Genomic DNA, 21,569 nt, shown 5'->3' on the forward strand with positions numbered 1-21,569 from the left:
CAGACATTTGCTGGTAGGCAGACTGCAGTGTTGTGTAATATGACTGTAGTTTCCTCTTTGGCTTATGCTTTGAGAACTTGGCTCTGGATTAGCTCTCCACCCTGCATAACTCCATAACTGCTGTGATTACTGCACAGCCTCACATGTCCACTGGGGTGCGATTACTGGTTAGTGCAATAGTAGTAGGTGTGCACGAAATGCCAGCTTTCCATTTGGATGCATTTGCTGTTTGTTTTTTGTATTTTGACTATTAAGAGTAAAATATTAACATTGCATGATTATGACAAAGTAACCATGTCTGTGACGCCATCTGCAGCTGCACAGCCACCATTTATTCTACAAGATAATTGCCCTGACATCTCAGGGGAAATACTGCACCGGCTTGCTGTAAAAATCAATTAATTACCAAGAAATTCATCTTCTCAAATGACAGTGTGGAGATGAAACTGTGCTCAGAAGAATCACATCCCACTTTTGGCATTCATCACCCTTTGCAAATATCTACTATTTCTATTCAGTGTAACATGAGCATCCCTTGTTTGCTCTCTCTTCTCAGCTCCAAAACTTAGGGATCAATCCGGCCAACATCGGATTCAGCACCCTCACCATGGAGTCGGACAAGTTCATCTGCATCCGAGAGAAGGTGGGGGAGCAGAGTCAGGTGGTGATCATTGATTTGGGCGATCCCAACACACCAATCCGTAGGCCCATCTCAGCCGACAGCGCCATCATGAATCCAGCCAGCAAAGTCATTGCACTTAAAGGTACGGCCACTACATTTCTTTGATCTAGACTAGGAAGAACCAGAGAGAGATGTACTGTCAGACTGTTAAGAAGTCTTCTCCATTCAGTTGGAACATTTTGTTGACAGTTTGTTTAATATAGCCACATTATCCATTTAATGAAGTATTCTAAGTTATTTTCATCTATTTATGTCCATATACATCCAGCTACTTTAGTTCTAGTGTGAAGTAGGTTTTATTGGCGAGCACCTTGTTTTCTCCAAACATTTGTCTTGTAAATACTGAGAATAGCACATTTTTATTCTTTTTGTCCAGCATCCATGATTGCTTTGACTTTTATTTGTTTTTGTTTGTCTTTTCTATGTTCTTTTTTCTTTACTGCTTTCTTATGTGTTTGCAGACGGTGAGTTGAAATTTAACTACTTCATTGTGCAAGTGAAATCCTGTTTTTAAGACTGTATTGATGAGCAAATTGCTCTGCTTTGAAATGATTCATTTTGGCCTGATCGGAAAATAGTTGATCCATGCAGACTATTTGTATTACAGCTGACATGACATTTATCAGTTTGTAAGCTTTGACTGGCTTTCAATATCAAATGTATTTATTTAATTGCATTCTGCTTGAGTCTTTGGAACATTTCTGAAGTTATAAAACACTCCTAATAATCCTAAACAGGATTTAGCTTTTGCAGCCTTACAGCTTGCTGGCATTCCATCATTTTTATTATAATGTGTAAGTGATTCAGAACCTGCTGTACATGTTGATATTACCGTGGGTAAAATGATTTCATTTTAATTCACATCTATCAGTTTTCTTTCCAACAAATCCCCTGTTCTCTTGCATCCTGTATAAGGTTCTAATTACCCCAAACCTGTTGACATTGGTGTCCCACTGGTGCTTCATACATTTCAATTAATTTTTCGAAGGAAAATCACTCTTAGTTTTCACAAATGGAGATCACTGTGTGGGAAGATTGTGTGGATTTGTAATCTACATTAAGAGTGATTTTATTTTATATGTTCCTGATGGGCTTTGAGTTTTCAGAACTCGGTCTGCTTTCAAACACAAGCTGGTGAAGTTTGATATATTCGATAATACATTATTTCCAGTGTATGTACCAGCATTTGGAACTGGATTATGTCAGTTTTATAAAACAAAAAATTGGTCCAACATTAATAATGCCAGCATGAGCCCAAACTGGAGTGTTGGCCAAGATGTGTCTGTCTCCAACACTCATTATTGAAATAATTAAAACCTGATAAACTATCAATTTAAGTCAGAGGTGTTTGTAGGGCAGTGGCTCCTCAGGCTCAAAGTTTAAAAATACAAATCAACGAGGAATAAAGAGAGTGAAGATGAGTCTTTCTGGACACTACACTCAAACACAACAAACCAATTGGTTCAGTTGTTGAAATACCACATTATAAACCCAAAAGGTTGTTTTTTAGGATTGTAGAATCTCTCTGTAGTCACTGCTTTATTCTACATATGTGAGAATGTCCAAGTCAGCATGCCCCTTGTTGTTGTTAACTGGTTACATTGAGATGATTGAGATTCAGTCTGACATAACAGACGATATATTTCAGTTTTATTGAGCGGCTATCACATTGGATTTTTGTAATGAGTAGAAAAGGAAGACTGTAGTTTTAGTTAATTTCATGTGCTATTGTGTGCTTGTATTAAATTGGCTTTCCAAACATAAATATGAGCTAGATTTAGTAAAAAAGCTTCTTTTTTTCGCTTTTATTTCGAGGATCTACTGAGTCAATATTGTTCTACATGTTTCAGTAGCTCCTGCTTATGTCTGACCAGCACATCTACATCTGTGGGCTCCACAGCTTGAAGAAAATTGGCTCTTTTCTTTGATCGAGAGCTCAAACTTACTCCTAATGCAGCACATTTGCACACAAGTAATGTTCTCGCAGCAAATATTAGCTGTATGTACTTGAAGAAAGTTTTGAATGGTGAAGCAGAGAAAAAAGAAGCCAGATTGGTAGTACCTGTTTCTGAGCTTGAGCTCAGCCTTTCCCACCCCAACTGTCTTTCCTGTTCAGTCTACCATACTGATCCCTCCTAGTCAGCCCCATCATTTGAGATAGTGAGCCTTAACCCTTTCATGTAACCACACTGGAGAGATGAACACAGTGCGTGCATTTACACCTCCCAACTGCCAATCAAAATTTAATCAAAAGTCTCTTTGCCTGCTCTTTTAAATTTGGCTGCTGCTGCCGCTGGTCCATTTGCCACACTGCCTGTCGTACCTCGATCCCATGGCTTAGTGATGGCAAAATGATCTCGGCGGTCGCGCTAACGCATTCATCTTTGCTTTCTCTCACTGTGACGATGAGTATTCAATAATGAGCAAACAAGGAAGTCACACTGCTTCTTAATAAAGCTTTTTAGCTCACCAAATTAACCCCAACTAATAAACAGAAAATACAGGTGAGTGAACGATTTTTCAACCGTGTCTTTGATCTGAACATTAGAACATCCTTCAACCATAGTCAAAATTTGACACGTATTTGTGAAATTGCTCAAAATGTACCCCTCACCCATAATTGTGCTTCTAGTGTTTACCATTATATTGTCACATATGTTTTTCAAATGCAGATGTGTTTGCCTTTTTTGTGAGTTGTTTCTTTTCTTCCTACCTCTGTCAGCTTTGTGTCTCTCTATGAAGGATGTTGACTTAATGGGGTTGAACCATGTGGTCGGACATAATACATGACACATAGCAGAGGCCTACTTCAGGAAGTTGCATGCATTTTCCCCTTCACACTCAGATGACGAGCAGCACCTGTAATCCCCCAAGATTTGAACATGTAAATACTTGGAGTGCACTTAAATTCTCATTCACATCTTGAAAACATTAAATCAACTTGATTATTTTATACACCACGCTGTCTTCCCTTCATATGACACAGTTTCCGACTACAGCATGTTTGGCATCCCCCTGTCTTTCAGTCATGGCGTCGTTGCCTGGTGACCACTGTATACCTCCACTACAAAATCTCAAATTGAATCTTGAGTTTTTCTGTGATCGTCCGTGCAGCAACACTTTAGTCAGTAAATATAACATTACTCTGGGGCCTGGTTCCTGCCCTCTTTCTCCCCTTCCTACCTCTAGCCGCCAAAACCCTTCAGATCTTTAACATTGAGATGAAGAGCAAGATGAAGGCACACACCATGACAGACGACGTTACCTTCTGGAAGTGGATCTCCCTTAACACAGTTGCACTTGTGACTGACACTGCTGTCTACCACTGGAGCATGGAGGGTGACTCACAGCCGGTGAAAGTTTTTGACCGCCACTCCAGCCTGGCTGGCTGCCAGATCATCAACTACCGCACTGACGCCAAGCAGAAATGGCTACTGCTCATTGGCATTTCAGCTCAGGTAATGTGATGTATGCCGTGGTCTGGACTGAGTACTGTGTAAGGAATCACATGCAGCTGCGTGTAGGCATTTGGAACACAAGTTACCCCCGTGAATTTGCTTTCTTAAATGTATATGTTGTGGCATCTTTCCAGCAAAATCGCGTGGTAGGAGCCATGCAGCTGTACTCTGTGGACAGAAAAGTGTCACAGCCCATCGAAGGTCACGCTGCCAGCTTTGCGCAGTTCAAGATGGAAGGGAACGCAGAGGAATCAACTCTCTTCTGTTTTGCTGTCAGAGGCCAGGCTGGAGGCAAGGTGAGTGGCATTAATCACAGTTTAAAATCATTTTTTTATTGCCTCTCGGTGTCTAATGTTTACTCTCTTGAATTAAGTTGCACATCATTGAAGTTGGGACTCCGCCAACTGGTAATCAGCCATTTCCAAAGAAAGCAGTGGATGTCTTCTTCCCTCCAGAAGCCCAGAACGACTTCCCTGTGGCTATGCAGGTATGCAGTAGTTGGTCCACTCCAATTATTACTCCACCTACCTGCCTCATTGCAATTATTGAGACTGATCAGTTATTTTTGAAAACCATTCAGTCAGTCCTGTAGTTTTCAATCAGATGTGGCATAATTGTTGGCTAGAACAACACAAAATACTCTTTGTTTCTCGAGTTTCAGGTTTTTTCTATTATTTGAGGTTTGAGTGGCACTTGATATGATCTCATTGCACATCTGCTGACTTGTATGAGAGGAGAATCAAGGTTGTGTAATGTTAATCTCACTTTCATTGAGTTTTGATTCTACTGGAGTTGAAGCAACAATAGGAAGAGGCATTTGGTGAAAAGAGAAGGCGGCTTTTAAACCTTTTAGGTGCAATAATTTTTTTGACAACTGAAAGTCAACTCATATTTTGTAATCACAGCAGACCCACTGAACTGACAGTGAAGTTAATGGAACAAACTCCCCCCCCCCCCCCAAGTAAATGAGCTTATTCATCTTTGTTCTGTCCTTTATATTTTTTATCTCGCCCAGCTCCACCACCCAGATAAATAATAATTGGGGTCATGATTATGCTGCTTCAACAATTGTTCATGACAAGCCAATGGATAATCCAGGACATTCGATGAGAAACATGACCCTCATACATAAGAGTACATAACTATATGGTGTCTTTGTTCACAATTTAAAAATATTTCACTCTTATTGTGATTTATACACATGAAAACAGTATCTGCACTGAAAACAAGGGACTTATCTGCACTTTTCTCCTGCTAATGAAAAGGTGACTGAAATCCTCAGTATGGTACATTTGATTCATTTCCTCGTTTCTTTTTGACAGATAAGCGCCAAGCATGATGTCGTATTCCTGATTACCAAATATGGCTACATCCATCTGTACGATTTGGAGACTGGCACCTGCATTTACATGAACCGCATCAGCGGAGAGACCATCTTCGTCACTGCTCCGCACGAGGCCACCTCTGGCATCATCGGCGTCAACAGGAAGGGACAGGTAGGAGTCACCTGCTGCCTGTTAACTACTCAGGGAGCTGTGTTTCTATTGGCTTCAACACAGCATAACTTCTATCAAACATCCTCAACAGAACCACAATATTACGTATCACTTTATTCATCACCAGTCACATTCTCACCAACTCTGACAAGAACAGCCACAACATCAAAAACCAGCTGGTGCACAGAGAAATGACGGCAGCGTGTCCTTGTTTGTCTGTCGTCATAAGGCCAGTTCAGACTTTGCCAGGAGGCATTATAAATAATCAAAGGATTCATGTTTCAAACAGAGAGCAGAGCAGGTTGTGTCTTACTGCTTTTGGAAGGCCAAACCAGAGACGAGAACTAGATACAGCAAGCTGATGAATAATGTTCCAGCCAGGCCACACACCACATGAATAATTGAGAGGGGAGAGGAAAGCTGATCTGATGCAGTGACAGATCCCTCTGTATGCCGAGGCAGTGAAGTGTCGGCGTGTATGTGTGTGTGTACACACGAACGCGTACACGAGCGCACTGATCTGGCTGATAATAGGCCACTGTCTTGGCCCTTCAGTGATACTGCTCAATGGATTGGTCGACAACAAAATTGGTAATCCGATACTACTACAATGCTACATGCATTTAGAAAGCTGAGAAGAGCTTGGGAAACTTCAAACCAGAATTAATTAGTTCTATCTTTATATTTCTATTAAGTTCACAAACTAGACAAGTTAAGATATTGTCTCTTAAAAGTGTTATCTCACTCCTCTTCAGAATCCTTTCTTTCTGTAGTTCTGAATGAAAACTTCGTTGTAGTCTTATACCTGAAAGGGAAACATTAACCAGCCTGGGGTTTAAACACCAGACGTCCCCAGAATAAATCACTCGCATTACCTGATGCCTCAATGTTGAAATATGTTCCGGTTTTGGTCTGTTTGCTGTCAGTCATCACCGTACTCACTGCCTCATAAATGTCAGTTTCATTCTGATAGCTCTGAAGTCTGCAGCGCTCTTCTGAGATCCGACACCGTGATTCAGACTAGATGTAGTGCATGAGCCAGATCTGTCCAGTCAGTGACATGCAGCAGAGATTCAGTGCTGATGAACTACTACACACAAACCCCACAAAGGAAAACATGGAAAATGGTGAATCAAAATGGGAAAAGAGCCCACCTCTCATCAGCACATGATCTGACGTGAGAGGCACAGCCTGGTGCCTTCAATCCTTAGTGCAGGTCCTCCTCTCCAGTCAGTCTCCACCTTCTTTTCAACGTCACCAGCACAACAAACTTGTGACGAGTTTTACTATTTTGTTGTGTGTTCATGCAAGGAAATCCCTTTCTGTTGCTTGTATCTGCCTCATTGAGAACATTTTTCTGGCTTGGTCATCGCGATGTTGCTTCATAAACCACCTAATGTGTGGCTGTGCTGTTGTAAAATCAGAGAATCAGAACCTCATTATTTAAAATGGAGGCAGAAAACGTTCAACCAGACTTGATTTACTGTGCTCTTTCTGTTTCTTTTGGTAATTAACTTTGATGATAAACGCCTTATACATACCGAGTACAATGCCTCAGCTTCATCAAGGACATTTTTTTTGTTAAACCCTGTCTTCATCTAAACTCCTCCCAATTAGTTCGTCAACATTATGACGCTTTAGCGGCAGGAAGAAAGAGATCTACTCACCCGTGCAAAGAGCTGTGGCACTGACCTGCTGGGCTTGTTTGTAGAGGGGGCCAACACTGGCCGTCTTTCTCTTTTCTGCCCCCACTCCTCCTTATCCGTCCCGCTCTTTTCTTCTGATTCATTCTTGTTTTTTTCTCTTTCCCATGTAACCAGACCACTTACAAAGCTCTGTGTGACACTGACCCATTAATATAACATTTGAATTCAGTATTCATATCCCGGGGCTCATGTAGATTTCTGCTCTCACCCATATATATTTTTAGCTGAGAAAAGCCACTCATTCAAATTAGAGCTGCATAATATACAATGAACATGCAATATGTCATAATGTTTGTCATAATTATCTAATTTGTGATACATAGACTTAAGAAAATGTTGTTTTTTTTTTTTTCCTTTATTTCGCCCTATGGCCAAAAGATCTGAACTATAGGGCCGTACATTTATTAAAATCTTTTCATTAGTTAATTGCACACTTGTGAATTAATCACACTTGTCTCTCATATTTAAAATGCAGTCATGTTCAATTCACCAAGCATAAATACATGATGCATGGCAAAATGATTCATTTTAATTTCAGTATTTTCCGAATTGATCAACTTAAGATACTGTGCAGCGTTGGTTCAAACATCAGACTTAAGGCATTAAAACATTAAAATATAGAATAAATTTGTGTGACTAAGACTGCATGAGTTTCTATGTTTTTAAAGAGCTCAACCTTCAACATCTCATTCTGCCATATTAACATTTGTTCTTCTGCTTGAAGCAGTATTGCTCATCATGAGAGCCATTCAGAGTCTACGAAGCTTTAAAGGGGTCAAGGGTCAGGTGCTTTGAACCCTGCATGTTAACCGGTGGTTCATGTCTGATTGCACATGAAAGCGATTGTTCATAAAAGTGGAGAATGGTGGCTGGTTCAATGAGTAGATTGATCTCCTCTGTGCTTCAACAAAAACTCTATTTTTTTTATTTAAATTTTTTTTATTCTGTATGATGACATTCTCTGCATATTCCTGTGACGCAGGTGCTCTCGGTCTGTGTGGAGGAGGAGAACATCATTCCTTACATCACCAATGTGCTGCAGAATCCAGACCTGGCTCTCCGCTTGGCTGTCCGCAACAACCTCGCTGGAGGTGAAGAGCTCTTTGCACGCAAGTTCAACAACCTGTTCACTGCTGGCAACTACTCTGAGGCCGCCAAGGTTGCTGCGAATGCACCCAAGGTATTCATTCTTATAACGTGGGAACTCCCATCATCTGTGTGACACAGTTAAAAGAAAAGCTTAAAGTTCTCGCAGTCTTCTAATTCATCCTGCCTGTTTTTCTTGCTGTTTGTTTACGTCTGTTGTCCACTCTTCCCCTCTCAGGGTATCCTGCGCACCCCAGACACCATCCGGCGCTTCCAAGGAGTTCCCAACCAGCCGGGCCAGACCTCCCCTTTGCTGCAGTACTTCGGCATCCTGTTGGACCAGGGCCAGCTCAACAAGTTTGAATCCCTGGAGCTCTGCAGGCCCGTCCTCCAGCAAGGGCGAAAGCAGCTTCTTGAGAAGTGGCTAAAGGAAGACAAGGTATTGTAGATGTCCATCTTAACTTCCACTTATACAAAGCAGCTCTTCCTGAGTTGCCTGTTTTGTTTACGTGACTTGCCTATTATCTGGGACCATCTGATATGTAAGGAATTTGAAGTTTCCTTTACAAACAGTGGGTGGATCTAAATGCAAAGATCGTGGGGAGCAGTTGAAAAATTAATATCTCAGTTTGTGTTCATTTTGATTTTGGAATTTCTTTTGTGTACTTTATTAGAAAACGATGCATTTTCTAGAATGTTACTTCTCTCACATTTCAGTTGGAGTGCTCTGAAGAACTGGGTGACCTGGTGAAGGCAGTGGATCCCACCCTGGCTCTCAGTGTCTACCTGAGGGCCAATGTCCCCAATAAGGTCATTCAGTGCTTTGCAGAGACTGGCCAGTTCCCCAAGATCGTCCTGTACGCCAAGAAGGTATGGATGGGATGGTAGTTGCATGCTCGGTATCAAGAAAATATTAAATAATAAATGTTGAAATGGTTCAATAAAGGCAGTTGTCTCTGTTAAGGAATAGTTTCTGGTAGATATAATCACTTTAAACTGTTTTAAAAACTCTCCCAAGAACGTAAAGGGTAATGTTGTGTTAATCTTGCTTTCGATTGGGGTTCCAGGTGGGCTACACTCCAGACTGGATCTTTCTGTTGAGGAATGTGATGCGGATCAACCCAGAACAAGGCCTACAGTTTGCTCAAATGCTGGTCCAGGATGAAGAGCCGCTGGCTGACATCACTCAGGTCAGAGGAGCATAAAAAAACTTTTTTGAGCCATCAGATATTCTGTTTATTTGACAGAAAGTTTTACTCCTTTATATTAAGACACTTGTCACTTTCTTGTGAGTGATTCTATTGACAAATTCAAAGTTCCTTGGAGTCCAAGCTTTTGACTGAATCACTTCCTTTCCTCTGCAAACATCAGCTGTTCTGTAATATCAAGGAAAAACACTACTTCCTTTACTTCCTGCCACTGCAGAGTCACTGCAATTCAAATGTGAAGCGCTGACACAGCTCTTTGTGTTTAGCCCAAAGTGCTGCACTGGCAGGTAATGAGATTTACAAATACACGACAGTGGATGACTACTTTCTTTGACCGTTGGAACAAGAAATGTGTGGTATTCAGCCAACTTTCACTTTATCCTGTAATAATTTAAAGAAGCTTATTGTCTTGCACTTTTTGAATTGCAGCCTGTCAGAGGTGTCAGGATACTGTAGCTGCAGTGTTGAGTTTGTTTATTGGGCAAGGTGACAATAATGGATGTACTACCTTGTTTAGTACAAGGAAAATTTATGATTGAGAATATTTTTGTTGGGGTTTCAACCATGTTCTCTCCTTCTCTCACCTTTGTGTCTCTGTGTCCGTCCAGATCGTGGATGTCTTTATGGAGTATAACCTGATCCAGCAGTGCACGTCCTTCCTCCTGGATGCCCTGAAGAACAACCGACCCTCTGAAGGACCCCTGCAGACGCGCCTGCTGGAGATGAACCTCATGCATGCTCCGCAGGTGGACTCATCAGCTCACGGTTAAACTGGAAGAAATTTAGCTTGTGTAAGCATTTATGTAACATTTGTCGTACTCGTCTTCGTGTTGGTAGGTTGCTGATGCTATCCTGGGAAACCAAATGTTCACCAACTATGATCGGGCACACATTGCCCAGCTGTGCGAGAAGGCCGGGCTCCTGCAGAGAGCACTGGAACACTACACCGACCTGTACGACATCAAGCGGGCTGTGGTGCACACTCATCTGCTCAACCCAGAGGTACGTCTCATTTAGTCACCAAATATAGATTTTCACATTAAGGTCCAATGTTGGTTTCTTGGTTTGTTTCCTGAAGTAACTATCTAATTCACTTCCAGTGGCTGGTGAACTTCTTTGGTTCTCTGTCGGTGGAAGATTCTCTGGAGTGTCTGAGAGCCATGCTCTCAGCCAACATCCGCCAGAACCTGCAGATCTGTGTCCAGGTGGCTTCCAAGTACCATGAACAGCTCACCACACAGGCTCTCATTGAACTCTTTGAGTCCTTTAAGAGCTTTGAAGGTAAGATCCTTTGCTTCTTATGTTGCCTGATTTTCGGTTTTGTACAATCCAGACATTATTAATGCTGGCCAGAAAAGCCTTTAACTCCTTTAGTTTCAGGGAAGCATTTATTCCCCTCTGCCCATTTACTTTGATGTCCCTCAACTGTCAGGGAAGTAGTCCAAAGCAGCGACGGGACAATCAATAAACTGCAGAGTCCTGGAGGTGAACTAATGCATCTCCACTACCATTACTGAAATAATACAGCACAAAGGTTAAGTAAAACAACTATGAATGAGGAAAGATAGGCACTCTGTTGTGTAATTCTTTGCAGGATTTATTACTGGGTCTGTTGGAACTTGAAAACATGAAGATCATGTTACATTGTATGAAACTTTGTCCCTCAGGTTTGTTTTACTTCCTGGGCTCCATTGTGAACTTCAGCCAGGACCCCGAAGTTCACTTCAAATACATCCAGGCTGCCTGCAAGACGGGCCAGATCAAAGAGGTGGAGAGGATCTGCAGAGAGAGCAACTGCTACGATCCCGAGCGTGTCAAGAACTTCCTCAAGGTAAAACCACATGAACAAACAGCAGGAGTGATCAAACACACGCTCTCGTGTTTTTTCACCCTTTCCTGTTCCTGTTGCAGCCTGTTGCGTGCTTCTTCGTTTAAACCTTTTGAGAGTTCATCTGCTTTCCGGCTTGTTTTTGGATTGTTCGCGTCAAACATTTTATATTGACCCTGATGTCCAGTGTTTTTTTGTTTTTTTAAATGACATATGGCTTGAAGTATTTAGTCTGTTTTTAAATTGTAAATGCACACACTTACATCGGTAGCCTTCAGCAGTTTGCCTGAACTGGTTGTAAATGTTCAAACAATCCTGACGACAGTCAATTTATCTTTTGTGCTCTTCCAATTTTGGATTGGCAGGACATGTATCAGGTAAATTCATCCCTCACTCAGCGTAGGTCCCCTTCCTTTTTCCTTCCTCACCCCTTAATTTCAACTCTGGGATTTAAACTGGGATTTGTATGGATTTGCATACGTATATCCACCACAATCCATACACCTGCAAGGGTGCACTCGGTGCTCCCAAAGCTCGGTGTAGTCATTCATTGGATGTTTTGTGTGCAATTGTAGTTAAGCTGTGACTGGTGTATGGTCCTGAGACGTCTACGGCGGTGAAGGTGTTGTGTGTAGTGTTGCAGTGTAGGAGCTTGTAGTTGGTGTAGCATGTTCTTGGGTGATGGTGACAAGTTGCACAATCCCAGTTTGGTAATCCTCAGAGTGCGGATGGCAGCAGTTTTTCAGCACATTGTGGAGCATACCGCCGGTTGGTCAATGCTGGCCAGCAGCGACCTGACAGCTGGCAGCTCTCTGCCTGTTAATGAGCAACAAGCTGTTTTAAAATGGTTTAAATGACTTCACTGTGAAACACTACTTTTTCTGTTTACCATCCTTTGACCTCAAAAATTGTGACTTCCATTTGTTCTAGTGGAAGACCTTTGATTTTGTCCCCTCCTTATTTTGTATAATCTGTTCATACGTTTTTCCAGTCGCTTGGAAAGAACTGAAGTAGCTGGAAAATGATGTTGCATTTTCAGTGTTGTTGTCAAAGTTTGATTGGGTTGGGGGGGGTAATTTTCTGAATATGGTATTCCCAAGATCAACCTGGCCACAGCAGGTTTGATTGATCATGGCTTGTACACAGTTCTTGTTGCTTAGAGAATCCTGTGACCTCATTTTCTCTGTTTTCTGTGTGACGAACAGGAAGCCAAACTCACCGATCAGCTGCCGCTCATCATCGTCTGCGATCGCTTCGACTTTGTCCATGACCTGGTGCTTTACCTGTACCGCAACAACCTGCAGAAGTACATTGAAATCTACGTGCAGAAGGTGAGTTTTCACATGGGCACATTCATATTACTTCTCTTTTGAAGTGATGTTGAACGTCGACTAATAATTCATGGGAAACGTTTGTTTTAGGTGAACCCCAGCCGTCTGCCAGTTGTGGTTGGTGGTCTGCTCGATGTGGACTGCTCTGAGGACGTCATTAAAAGCCTGATCCTGGTTGTCAGGGGACAGTTCTCCACGGATGAACTGGTCGCTGAGGTGGAGAAGAGGAACAGGTGCTACACTCCTCCACCTATGTTTTTTTTAAATTATTGCTAGCGTGTGACCACACAACTTTTCAGATCACTGCGTTGGACAAAAGGAGAAAAAAATATTTATATTTGGCAAGGCATTAATTTGTTGTTTACTAAGTGAAATAATTATTTGGCGGGAGTAGTGGCATCAGTGACTGAGCTCTACGGATTAATTAGGGAAACCACAGTGGCCAGTTTGGCACATTCCCAGAGCGAGCAATGAAAAATGTATTACAAATTACTTTTTCACAATATTCTAACAAGTAACAAACTAACCTGTGTGCAGAATGAAATCTCAGTTATTGCACCTATCTGACACCTTTTGTCTTTTTCAGACTGAAGCTGCTGCTGCCGTGGCTGGAGTCTCGTATCCATGAAGGCTGCGAAGAGCCGGCTACCCACAATGCTTTGGCCAAGATCTACATTGACAGCAACAACAACCCTGAGCGCTTCCTGAGAGAAAACCCTTACTATGACAGCCGCGTGGTGGGAAAATACTGCGAGAAGAGAGACCCTCATCTGGCCTGCGTGGCTTACGAAAGAGGACAGTGTGACCAGGAGCTGATTAATGTGAGGGGATATTTCTCTTCCTCTTCTTCCTGCCTTCACTCAATAAGAAACAAATCTGTAGATGTTGTGCATTCACCTGCCTTCGCTAAATAGATTTTTTTTTTTTTTTCTTTTTCCTTTTGTATGGCAGGTCTGCAATGAGAACTCCCTCTTCAAAAGCTTGTCTCGCTACCTGGTCCGACGCAGAGACCCTGACCTGTGGGCCAGCGTGCTGCTTGAGACTAACCCCTTCAGACGACCACTCATTGACCAGGTGCAGTACACACCGAGCCGAGGTACATCCGATAACCATTTTTGGCTGCTTCTCTAAGCTGGCGTCTGTTCTCCATGTGTGGTCAGGTGGTGCAGACTGCGCTCTCTGAAACCCAGGATCCAGAAGAGGTGTCCGTCACCGTGAAGGCTTTCATGACTGCCGACTTGCCCAACGAACTCATCGAGCTTCTGGAAAAGATCGTCTTGGACAACTCCGTCTTCAGCGAACACAGGTTTTTACTCTCGTATTCTGAACTTCTTAGTTTCCGTTTACCGTTTAAAGTTTTCAACAAGTTTGAGCTGAGAGTGTCTGTGGCTCCTACAGAAATCTGCAGAACCTGCTGATCTTGACGGCGATCAAAGCAGACCGCACTCGTGTGATGGAGTACATCAGCAGGCTGGATAACTACGACGCTCCCGACATCGCAAACATCGCCATCAGCAACGAGCTCTTCGAGGAAGCCTTCGCCATCTTCAAGAAGTTTGACGTCAACACCTCTGCTGTGCAGGTTTGTCTTTACCCTTTGATCAATGTAATCCTCTGTTACCTCATTGGTTGCAAAAGGGCTGCTAATCCTTTTTTATTTTTTCCCTCCCAAGGTGCTGATCGAGCATATTGGAAACCTGGACCGGGCGTATGAGTTTGCAGAACGCTGCAACGAGCCTGCTGTGTGGAGCCAACTGGCCAAGGCTCAGCTCCAGAAGGAGCTGGTGAAGGAGGCCATTGACTCGTACATTAAAGCTGACGATCCCTCTGCATACATGGAGGTGGTGCAGGCGGCTGATAAGAGCGGTGAGGAGACTCGATGAGCCTTTATATTATGTGTTTTTTTGGTTCGAAGCCACACCATGCCAATGATGCGCAGACTTTCGGGCTGGACTCGGAGGAGGCAAATGATAGTGGACCTTTCATTTTCTGACCAGTTGTTTCAAACAATCACTTCAGCTTTGTTGTGTAGTTTGTTTGAATTTTGCCCGACAGAGATAGAAACTGATAGAAACACAGTGAAAGATGAGATGCATGTCAACACAATGCAACAATCAAATTTTTTTATTTTTTTATTTTTCAGGAAACTGGGAGGACCTGGTCAAATTCCTTCAGATGGCTCGTAAGAAGGCCCGAGAGTCGTATGTTGAGACGGAGCTCATCTTTGCTTTGGCCAAAACCAACCGCCTGGCCGAACTGGAAGAGTTCATCAATGGACCCAATAATGCTCACATCCAGCAGGTTTGTCTCACTCTTACAGTATAAATTGGAATGAGCTGTGATTTCCAACATTAACTGGATGTCCTTCGTGTGTTTGTTTGTTTTTCAACAGGTTGGTGACCGCTGCTATGATGAGAAAATGTACGATGCAGCTAAACTGCTGTACAACAATGTCTCCAACTTCGGCCGCCTGGCTTCCACTCTGGTGCACCTCGGCGAGTACCAGGCTGCCGTGGACGGTGCCCGTAAGGCTAACAGCACCCGCACATGGAAGGAAGTGTGCTTTGCCTGTGTGGATGGGAAGGAGTTCAGACTGGCCCAGATGTGCGGTCTCCACATTGTGGTGCACGCTGATGAGCTCGAGGAGCTGATCAACTACTACCAGGTAGGACTGAGGTGAAACCGAAATCAAAGAAAGTCCAGTTAAACTGAGCACACATTGACCGTTTGAATTCTCCACTGCTTCTTTCAGGACCGCGGTTACTTCGAGGAGTTGATCACTATGCTGGAGGCCGCCCTGGGTCTGGAGCGTGCTCACATGGGCATGTTCACAGAGCTGGCCATTCTGTACTCCAAGTTCAAGCCACAGAAGATGAGGGAGCATCTGGAGCTCTTCTGGTCCAGAGTGAACATCCCCAAGGTCCTAAGAGCAGCCGAGCAGGCTCACCTCTGGGCCGAGCTGGTCTTCCTCTACGACAAGTACGAAGAGTTTGACAACGCCATCATCACCATGATGAACCATCCGACAGACGCCTGGAAAGAGGGCCAGTTCAAAGATATCATCACCAAGGTACAGTCTGGCTTTTTTTTATTATTTTAATCATAGAAAACCTTGAATGTACTTTATATTTGAGAGACTTTAAATGGCACTACTGTGTTTACATGTCTTAATACATCATGCTTTATGTATGTATTTATGAACCTTGTTTCTTTCTGTGTAGGTGGCCAATGTGGAGCTGTACTACAAAGCCATCCAGTTCTATCTGGAGTTCAAGCCCTTGTTACTGAACGATTTACTCATCGTGCTTTCTCCCAGACTGGATCACTCGCGTGCAGTCAACTTCTTCAGCAAGGTAAACTTTGACCTGCTCACAGGAATGAAGATGAACAGATGCAAAGAAATTTATTATTTTCCTCTTTTGTTTGAAATGAGCTGACTACCAGAGAAATGTCTGTCACAGGTGAAGCAGCTGCCTCTGGTCAAACCTTACCTCCGGTCAGTACAGAATCACAACAACAAGTCAGTCAATGAAGCACTTAACAACCTCTTCATCACAGAGGAGGACTACCAGGTGAGTGGTGTTGACACTGCCACTGTTTTTGAAAATGACATTTAGAAACCAATGATAAAATGTTCATGTCGCTCGTGTCAGGCACTGAGGACATCAATAGATGCCTACGACAACTTTGACAACATCTCGCTGGCCCAGCGCATGGAGAAACACGAGCTGATTGAGTTCAGGAGAATCGCTGCCTACCTCTTCAAGGGGAACAACCGCTGGAAGCAGAGCGTGGAGCTCTGCAAGAAAGACAAGCTCTACAAGGTGCTCTTTCCACTTTCTGAGGAGATCGTATACTATTGACTATAATCCAGTAGCTTTGTGATATGGGGAATTGTTCTTTTGGACTGTGTCTGATGGTGGTGCGTCTGTCCCACAGGATGCCATGCAGTACGCGTCCGAGTCCAAGGACACAGAGCTGGCGGAAGAGCTGCTGTCCTGGTTCCTGCAGGAGAACAAGAAGGAGTGCTTCGCCGCCTGCCTCTTCACCTGCTACGACCTGCTGCGGCCCGACGTGGTGCTGGAGACCGCCTGGAGGCACAACATCATGGACTTTTCTATGCCATACTTCATTCAGGTCATGAGAGAGTACCTCAGCAAGGTGAGTCGGCTCTTCTCAGGCTGGAGTTAAGTGAACTGTCTCAGTGCCTCGCACAGTTTAACCAACAGCATTCACTTCATGAATATCCTCCTCTTTATATCTTAACTATTGTAAACTGCCAGCATCCGACTCAGTGAAACGGCTTCATCTTCTATGCTGCGCCTCTTCTCTTTCAGGTTGATGCAGTTAAAGAACAGGTGAAAGTTTAAAGCTGCTTTTGATCTGGAGTTGAGCTCAAAAGATTGCAGCCTTGAGTGTGCATGGTTTTAACTGAAATGCACACTGCACTTGAACACAGTTACTGATACATCTGTAACTGTTGGACGGCTTTATAGAGCTACAGCTCGTCACAAACACTCGTAGAAGACTTGACCACACGTTACTGTAAGATTCTGCCAACGAGAGGGATTACAGGAGTTTGAAGAGTCACTGCATTTGTTTTGAATGTTTGGAGAAAATGCACTTTCTACAAAGATTTCAACCTCTGAGCTCCAGACAATTAGATTAATTTGTCTTGCTGCTCTGACAGATATGAGTTAATTCTAGTGAAAAGGTGCATTTCCTCCCCTAACACTGCATACCATGGCGCCGTGTTGTTCTTTGAAAGGTTGTGTTTTGGCTTCTGTGACCTGGTAACTGAAGGATGCATGTGAGAGAATGTCTCTGGCTGGTGTCGCATAGCAGCAGCAGCAGGCTGTTGTGTCTGGCTTCCTGAGGAGGACTTTGGACTGTAGAGAGCACCATCTTCCTCTTCCTTCCTGCATCTGAGCTTATTTACTGCCAGGCTTCGACACGCAGCATGAGACTGGCTCTGTTTATGTTCCCTGCTTGTAGAAGTTTTGTGCAGAGTGTTGGAGTTTAGAAAGTAACTGGTTTTGAATGAACTGAATGATAAATGCATCAACTGTGCTTCCATAATGTAAACGTACTCTATCAAACAAACCCTTCTAGTAATAATCTGCATCCTTGCGCAGCAGCTTTTCCCCTCAGGACTTGACATGTACCCTTCGCTTAGTGCTGCATCTGATCTACTGCTTTTTTTTGTTTGCGTCCCATTTTCCTTGGTCATGGATGAACATATGCTCTATTACCACGTTCAATAAAGTAAAGTATTTATGTTCAGTGCAGCCTGTAACAATCTGCACTTTTTCATTGAAATCAATACTCTTAGTTTATTTATCGTTTTCAGCATTTCTGCATTTTATGTGTAAACAGACGGTTTCCAAAACGTCAAGGCGACATTTTTTTGAAACAAACTTAATGTATTTTCATTTTAAACCTTGTCATGTAAATGGGGGTCAATCTCCAAACAAGTTTTCTGATTTGTGTTTTTCAACGTTAAGGTACAAATTCTGAGTAGTTTTTTTGACATCTATAAATGCTTTTACCTTCGGCGTCATACATTTTAAACCGTCCTCGTGACATAATCCTGCACTAACTGTGTCAGACGCAGCCATTAGTTAGCCAGGTGAAAATGTTCTGCGTCGATCAACTGTCAAGAGTTCTAGCTTTGCTCTAAATGTTTGTGTTTCTCTCCGTCTGCAGGTGGACAAACTAGAAACCTCAGAGTCAGTAAGGAAAGAGGAGGAGCAGGCAACAGAGACGCAACCCATCGTCTATGGTAACAGTCTGCTCGCAACATCAAATTCCACTTCACAGTGATCAATGGAGGAGGCGTCTGTCTTCTTTTCGAGGGACATTTAATTAATTGCATTCATAAGATATTAAGGAATTATTGTGAATAGGTCAAGGATTGAGCTTTTTAAAGAGGAAAGAAGCTTTGTGGCCGAATTTAAGTTTCACAGGATTGTACTCAGTTTTGGGGCTCACGCACAAGCGATGCTACATGCTAAACAGCGCTACTCTGACACAGGGATGTTGCAGGTGGTTTGCATATCGTTTGTATACGGAGTATCAATTAGACTTATTGACATTTATTATGTACTGGTACGAGTACTGGTCCTTCAAAGAAGTGTGATCTGTGCCTCCCTAATGAAAACCCGGCTACATTTTTGAACCTTCTCTCTGTGCGTCCTGCAGGAGCTCCCCAGCTGATGCTGACGGCGGGCCCCAGCGTCCCCGTGCCCCCTCAGCAGGCCTACGGCTACGGCTACCAGGCGCCCGCAGGCTACACTCAGCCAGCAGCTCAGCCGGGCTTCGGCTACGGCATGTAAAGACCCCAACCCGCCCCCCCGCCCAATTCGCTCCACATCCAGGGTGGAGACACATCCATCCACCTCCCAAAGTCCTTCACCAGACCTCCGTCGTCTCTCTGCCCTCTACAGAGAGCGGAGGGTAAAACAGACAAACCTTTTCTTTCTTTCTTTTTTTTTTTTACTTTACCCTTTTTAAACTGTCATGAAGGACTCAGTTTTATTTCTGTTGTCAAAGAAAAGAGTTTGAATCACAAAGATTAATTTTCTCACATTCCGTATTGACTAGATTAATTTTTTTTTCTTATGTCTATTTTATTTGAATGGGAAATGGTTTATGTACAATGGGGGGCTTGCTGGAAGAGCCAGTCCTCTTCTCAGTCTAAAGAAGAAAAACAAAAAAAGGTCTGTTGTGAAGCATCTGATTTGCACTCTGTAGTGAGAAGAAAAAAAAATGTAGAACCTCTTCTTTTTGATGTGTGTGAGCTGCTTCTTCTGTCCGACTGTAAAATGCATTTAATTATTGTATATTCAGACACGGAAAAAAAGAGTAAAAAAAAAAAAAAAAAAAAGACCGCTATGATGTTCTTCTATATTTGAACATGAAACTGCCGCTTCATGACCACAATCCTGAAACACTACGTCGTACCAGTCACGTCCTCACACTCTCACTTCAGGGCTGCGCCTCCCAAGAGAAAAATCACGGGAAAGCTGGACTCGTTCCAGCGAAGCCTATGCAGAACTCTCCGCGCCGGTCGACATGTGCTTTCCATACCGCTCTGAACGTGGGACCATTCCACCTCTGGAGGGACCACGCATCCGTCTGCGCTCCACTAACGCGCTCCCTTCTTTAAAAGCCGCGCTTTGTTTTCACACTGTTACTGAGTGTGCAGGAGGGACTTTTTTTCCCCAAGCGTCGCCTCTCCTCTTCACGTCGTTTCTAAAAACTCCCCGGTTCACTCGCCCATTTGAACAGAAAACGGCGTCACAGCTCTCGTGGTGATTTTGAAGTTTTTATCAAAAGGCTTGCGTGTATACAGGAAAACCAATCATTAACTCCTTTGAACTTATATTCTTATCTAAATTACCTTAGATTGAAATTGTGCACTTAAAATACTTGATTGTGCATAATCAGGATCATAATGAATGAAACAGCGGTTTTGTTTTCCACTTAAAAAAAATTAAAAAATAAAGGCTTCTTGTTTGTCAAGAACGGTGTGATCGTGTCTTACATCTTCTGCTTGTTTTAGCAGCTTTAAGAACATGAATGGGAAATTACTGTCCGAAGTATCTCTACTGCTTATTGTTTGGTTTTACATTCAACGATTGATCAGCTATTGGGTTGATGTCAATAATTCCTAAGATCGTAAACGGAACCAGGTGTGAAAATTAGTTCTTTAAAGGTACATCATGTGAAAATGATCAAAGTTATGACGTTAACCTGCCGACTACAGCTTGATTAGTGAGTTATTGAACCACTATTCATTCAGTCCAAAAATTTAATCAGCTTCACATTGTGACACTTGAAAGTGCTAAAACTGATGGAAATTACTCACTGCTGCCATCCAGTGGAGAAATGTGACTACAACAAGAAATATAACATTTTTCAAAGCCTTTTTACAAACCGATTCAAAAAGCAATTTGTCAAACTGAATGATGTTGTTTCACATTACTAATCTGTAAATTAAAACATCAGGTTGGCACTAAGTCTTCATGGACAAAGCCATCAATCAGCCTGATTTTAACAAGAAGTCATCTACATCTGTTATTTTCTGTCTGGCAGTATTATTGAAACTTGCAGCAGATGGTTTTGAGGTAACCTGGTGGGTGTACATTCAGATCTTAAAGAGGACCAATTAATTTTAACTGTCTTGCTGGTTAGAAAATGTTGATCCCTTGATTAGCTTTTAAGTCACATCACATGCATCATATCTTTCAACCACAGCCACACTTAAACCACTAATAACACTTTAAATCAACCGAAAATGCTTCAGCAGCTCTTTAAAATACTGCAAAACATAATACTGCAAAACATCAAAAAGCTGTTATTCTAATGTATAATTTCAGGCCTCAGCGATGAAAGATATTGTACTCGCTAGTGAATGGAGAGTATTTAAGATTCATTAAGAGTCTTTTATTAACACACTGCAGCTCGTCTCTTTCTGTAACAACCAGGAATTTGGATTAGAGTCCTTCAGATGCAGCTCAGTCTTCTAATAGAGCTTCAGGTCTCCGGTGACGCTGTCGATCAGATCGGCGGGACCTGGACCAACGCCCAGCACGGTGCGTGATCCGGGGGCGATCTGAGTCCTTCCCGCGTCCTGGATCTAAAAATGGTAAGGGTATGAAATGTTCATTTCAGCATTCATAATATTGGTCTAGATTATGCCTAACATATGTGCCAAACTAACAGACCTAACATACTCGTCATAAGTTGTATTTTCAGGTAATTATTCAAAT

At 42.8% G+C, this 21,569-nt stretch overlaps 1 protein-coding gene across 1 annotated transcript in view; it reads left to right on the forward strand.

The window, feature by feature from the left end:
- cltca (clathrin, heavy chain a (Hc)) overlaps positions 1 to 19,693 on the forward strand; it is a 29,381-nt gene extending 9,688 nt beyond the window's left edge. Inside the window, exons 2-30 of the mRNA XM_080483132.1 lie at positions 557 to 764; positions 3,872 to 4,140; positions 4,275 to 4,436; positions 4,514 to 4,627; positions 5,463 to 5,636; positions 8,325 to 8,522; positions 8,667 to 8,867; positions 9,146 to 9,298; positions 9,496 to 9,618; positions 10,245 to 10,382; positions 10,474 to 10,638; positions 10,737 to 10,917; positions 11,304 to 11,467; positions 12,670 to 12,795; positions 12,886 to 13,028; positions 13,382 to 13,616; positions 13,747 to 13,869; positions 13,956 to 14,101; positions 14,194 to 14,377; positions 14,469 to 14,661; positions 14,939 to 15,096; positions 15,188 to 15,460; positions 15,548 to 15,865; positions 16,017 to 16,148; positions 16,257 to 16,367; positions 16,449 to 16,619; positions 16,735 to 16,956; positions 18,502 to 18,577; positions 18,997 to 19,693. Of these exons, the coding sequence (XP_080339258.1) occupies positions 557 to 764; positions 3,872 to 4,140; positions 4,275 to 4,436; positions 4,514 to 4,627; positions 5,463 to 5,636; positions 8,325 to 8,522; positions 8,667 to 8,867; positions 9,146 to 9,298; positions 9,496 to 9,618; positions 10,245 to 10,382; positions 10,474 to 10,638; positions 10,737 to 10,917; positions 11,304 to 11,467; positions 12,670 to 12,795; positions 12,886 to 13,028; positions 13,382 to 13,616; positions 13,747 to 13,869; positions 13,956 to 14,101; positions 14,194 to 14,377; positions 14,469 to 14,661; positions 14,939 to 15,096; positions 15,188 to 15,460; positions 15,548 to 15,865; positions 16,017 to 16,148; positions 16,257 to 16,367; positions 16,449 to 16,619; positions 16,735 to 16,956; positions 18,502 to 18,577; positions 18,997 to 19,130 (4,995 nt within the window). The 3' untranslated portion in view covers positions 19,131 to 19,693. The remainder of the gene's footprint in view (positions 1 to 556; positions 765 to 3,871; positions 4,141 to 4,274; positions 4,437 to 4,513; positions 4,628 to 5,462; positions 5,637 to 8,324; positions 8,523 to 8,666; positions 8,868 to 9,145; positions 9,299 to 9,495; positions 9,619 to 10,244; positions 10,383 to 10,473; positions 10,639 to 10,736; positions 10,918 to 11,303; positions 11,468 to 12,669; positions 12,796 to 12,885; positions 13,029 to 13,381; positions 13,617 to 13,746; positions 13,870 to 13,955; positions 14,102 to 14,193; positions 14,378 to 14,468; positions 14,662 to 14,938; positions 15,097 to 15,187; positions 15,461 to 15,547; positions 15,866 to 16,016; positions 16,149 to 16,256; positions 16,368 to 16,448; positions 16,620 to 16,734; positions 16,957 to 18,501; positions 18,578 to 18,996) is intronic.
- The last annotated feature ends 1,876 nt before the right edge of the window (positions 19,694 to 21,569 follow it).

The sequence above is a fragment of the Lipophrys pholis genome (genome assembly GCF_963383615.2).
Source record: "Lipophrys pholis genome assembly, chromosome: 16".
In the NCBI taxonomy this organism is placed as follows: Eukaryota; Metazoa; Chordata; class Actinopteri; order Blenniiformes; family Blenniidae; genus Lipophrys; species Lipophrys pholis.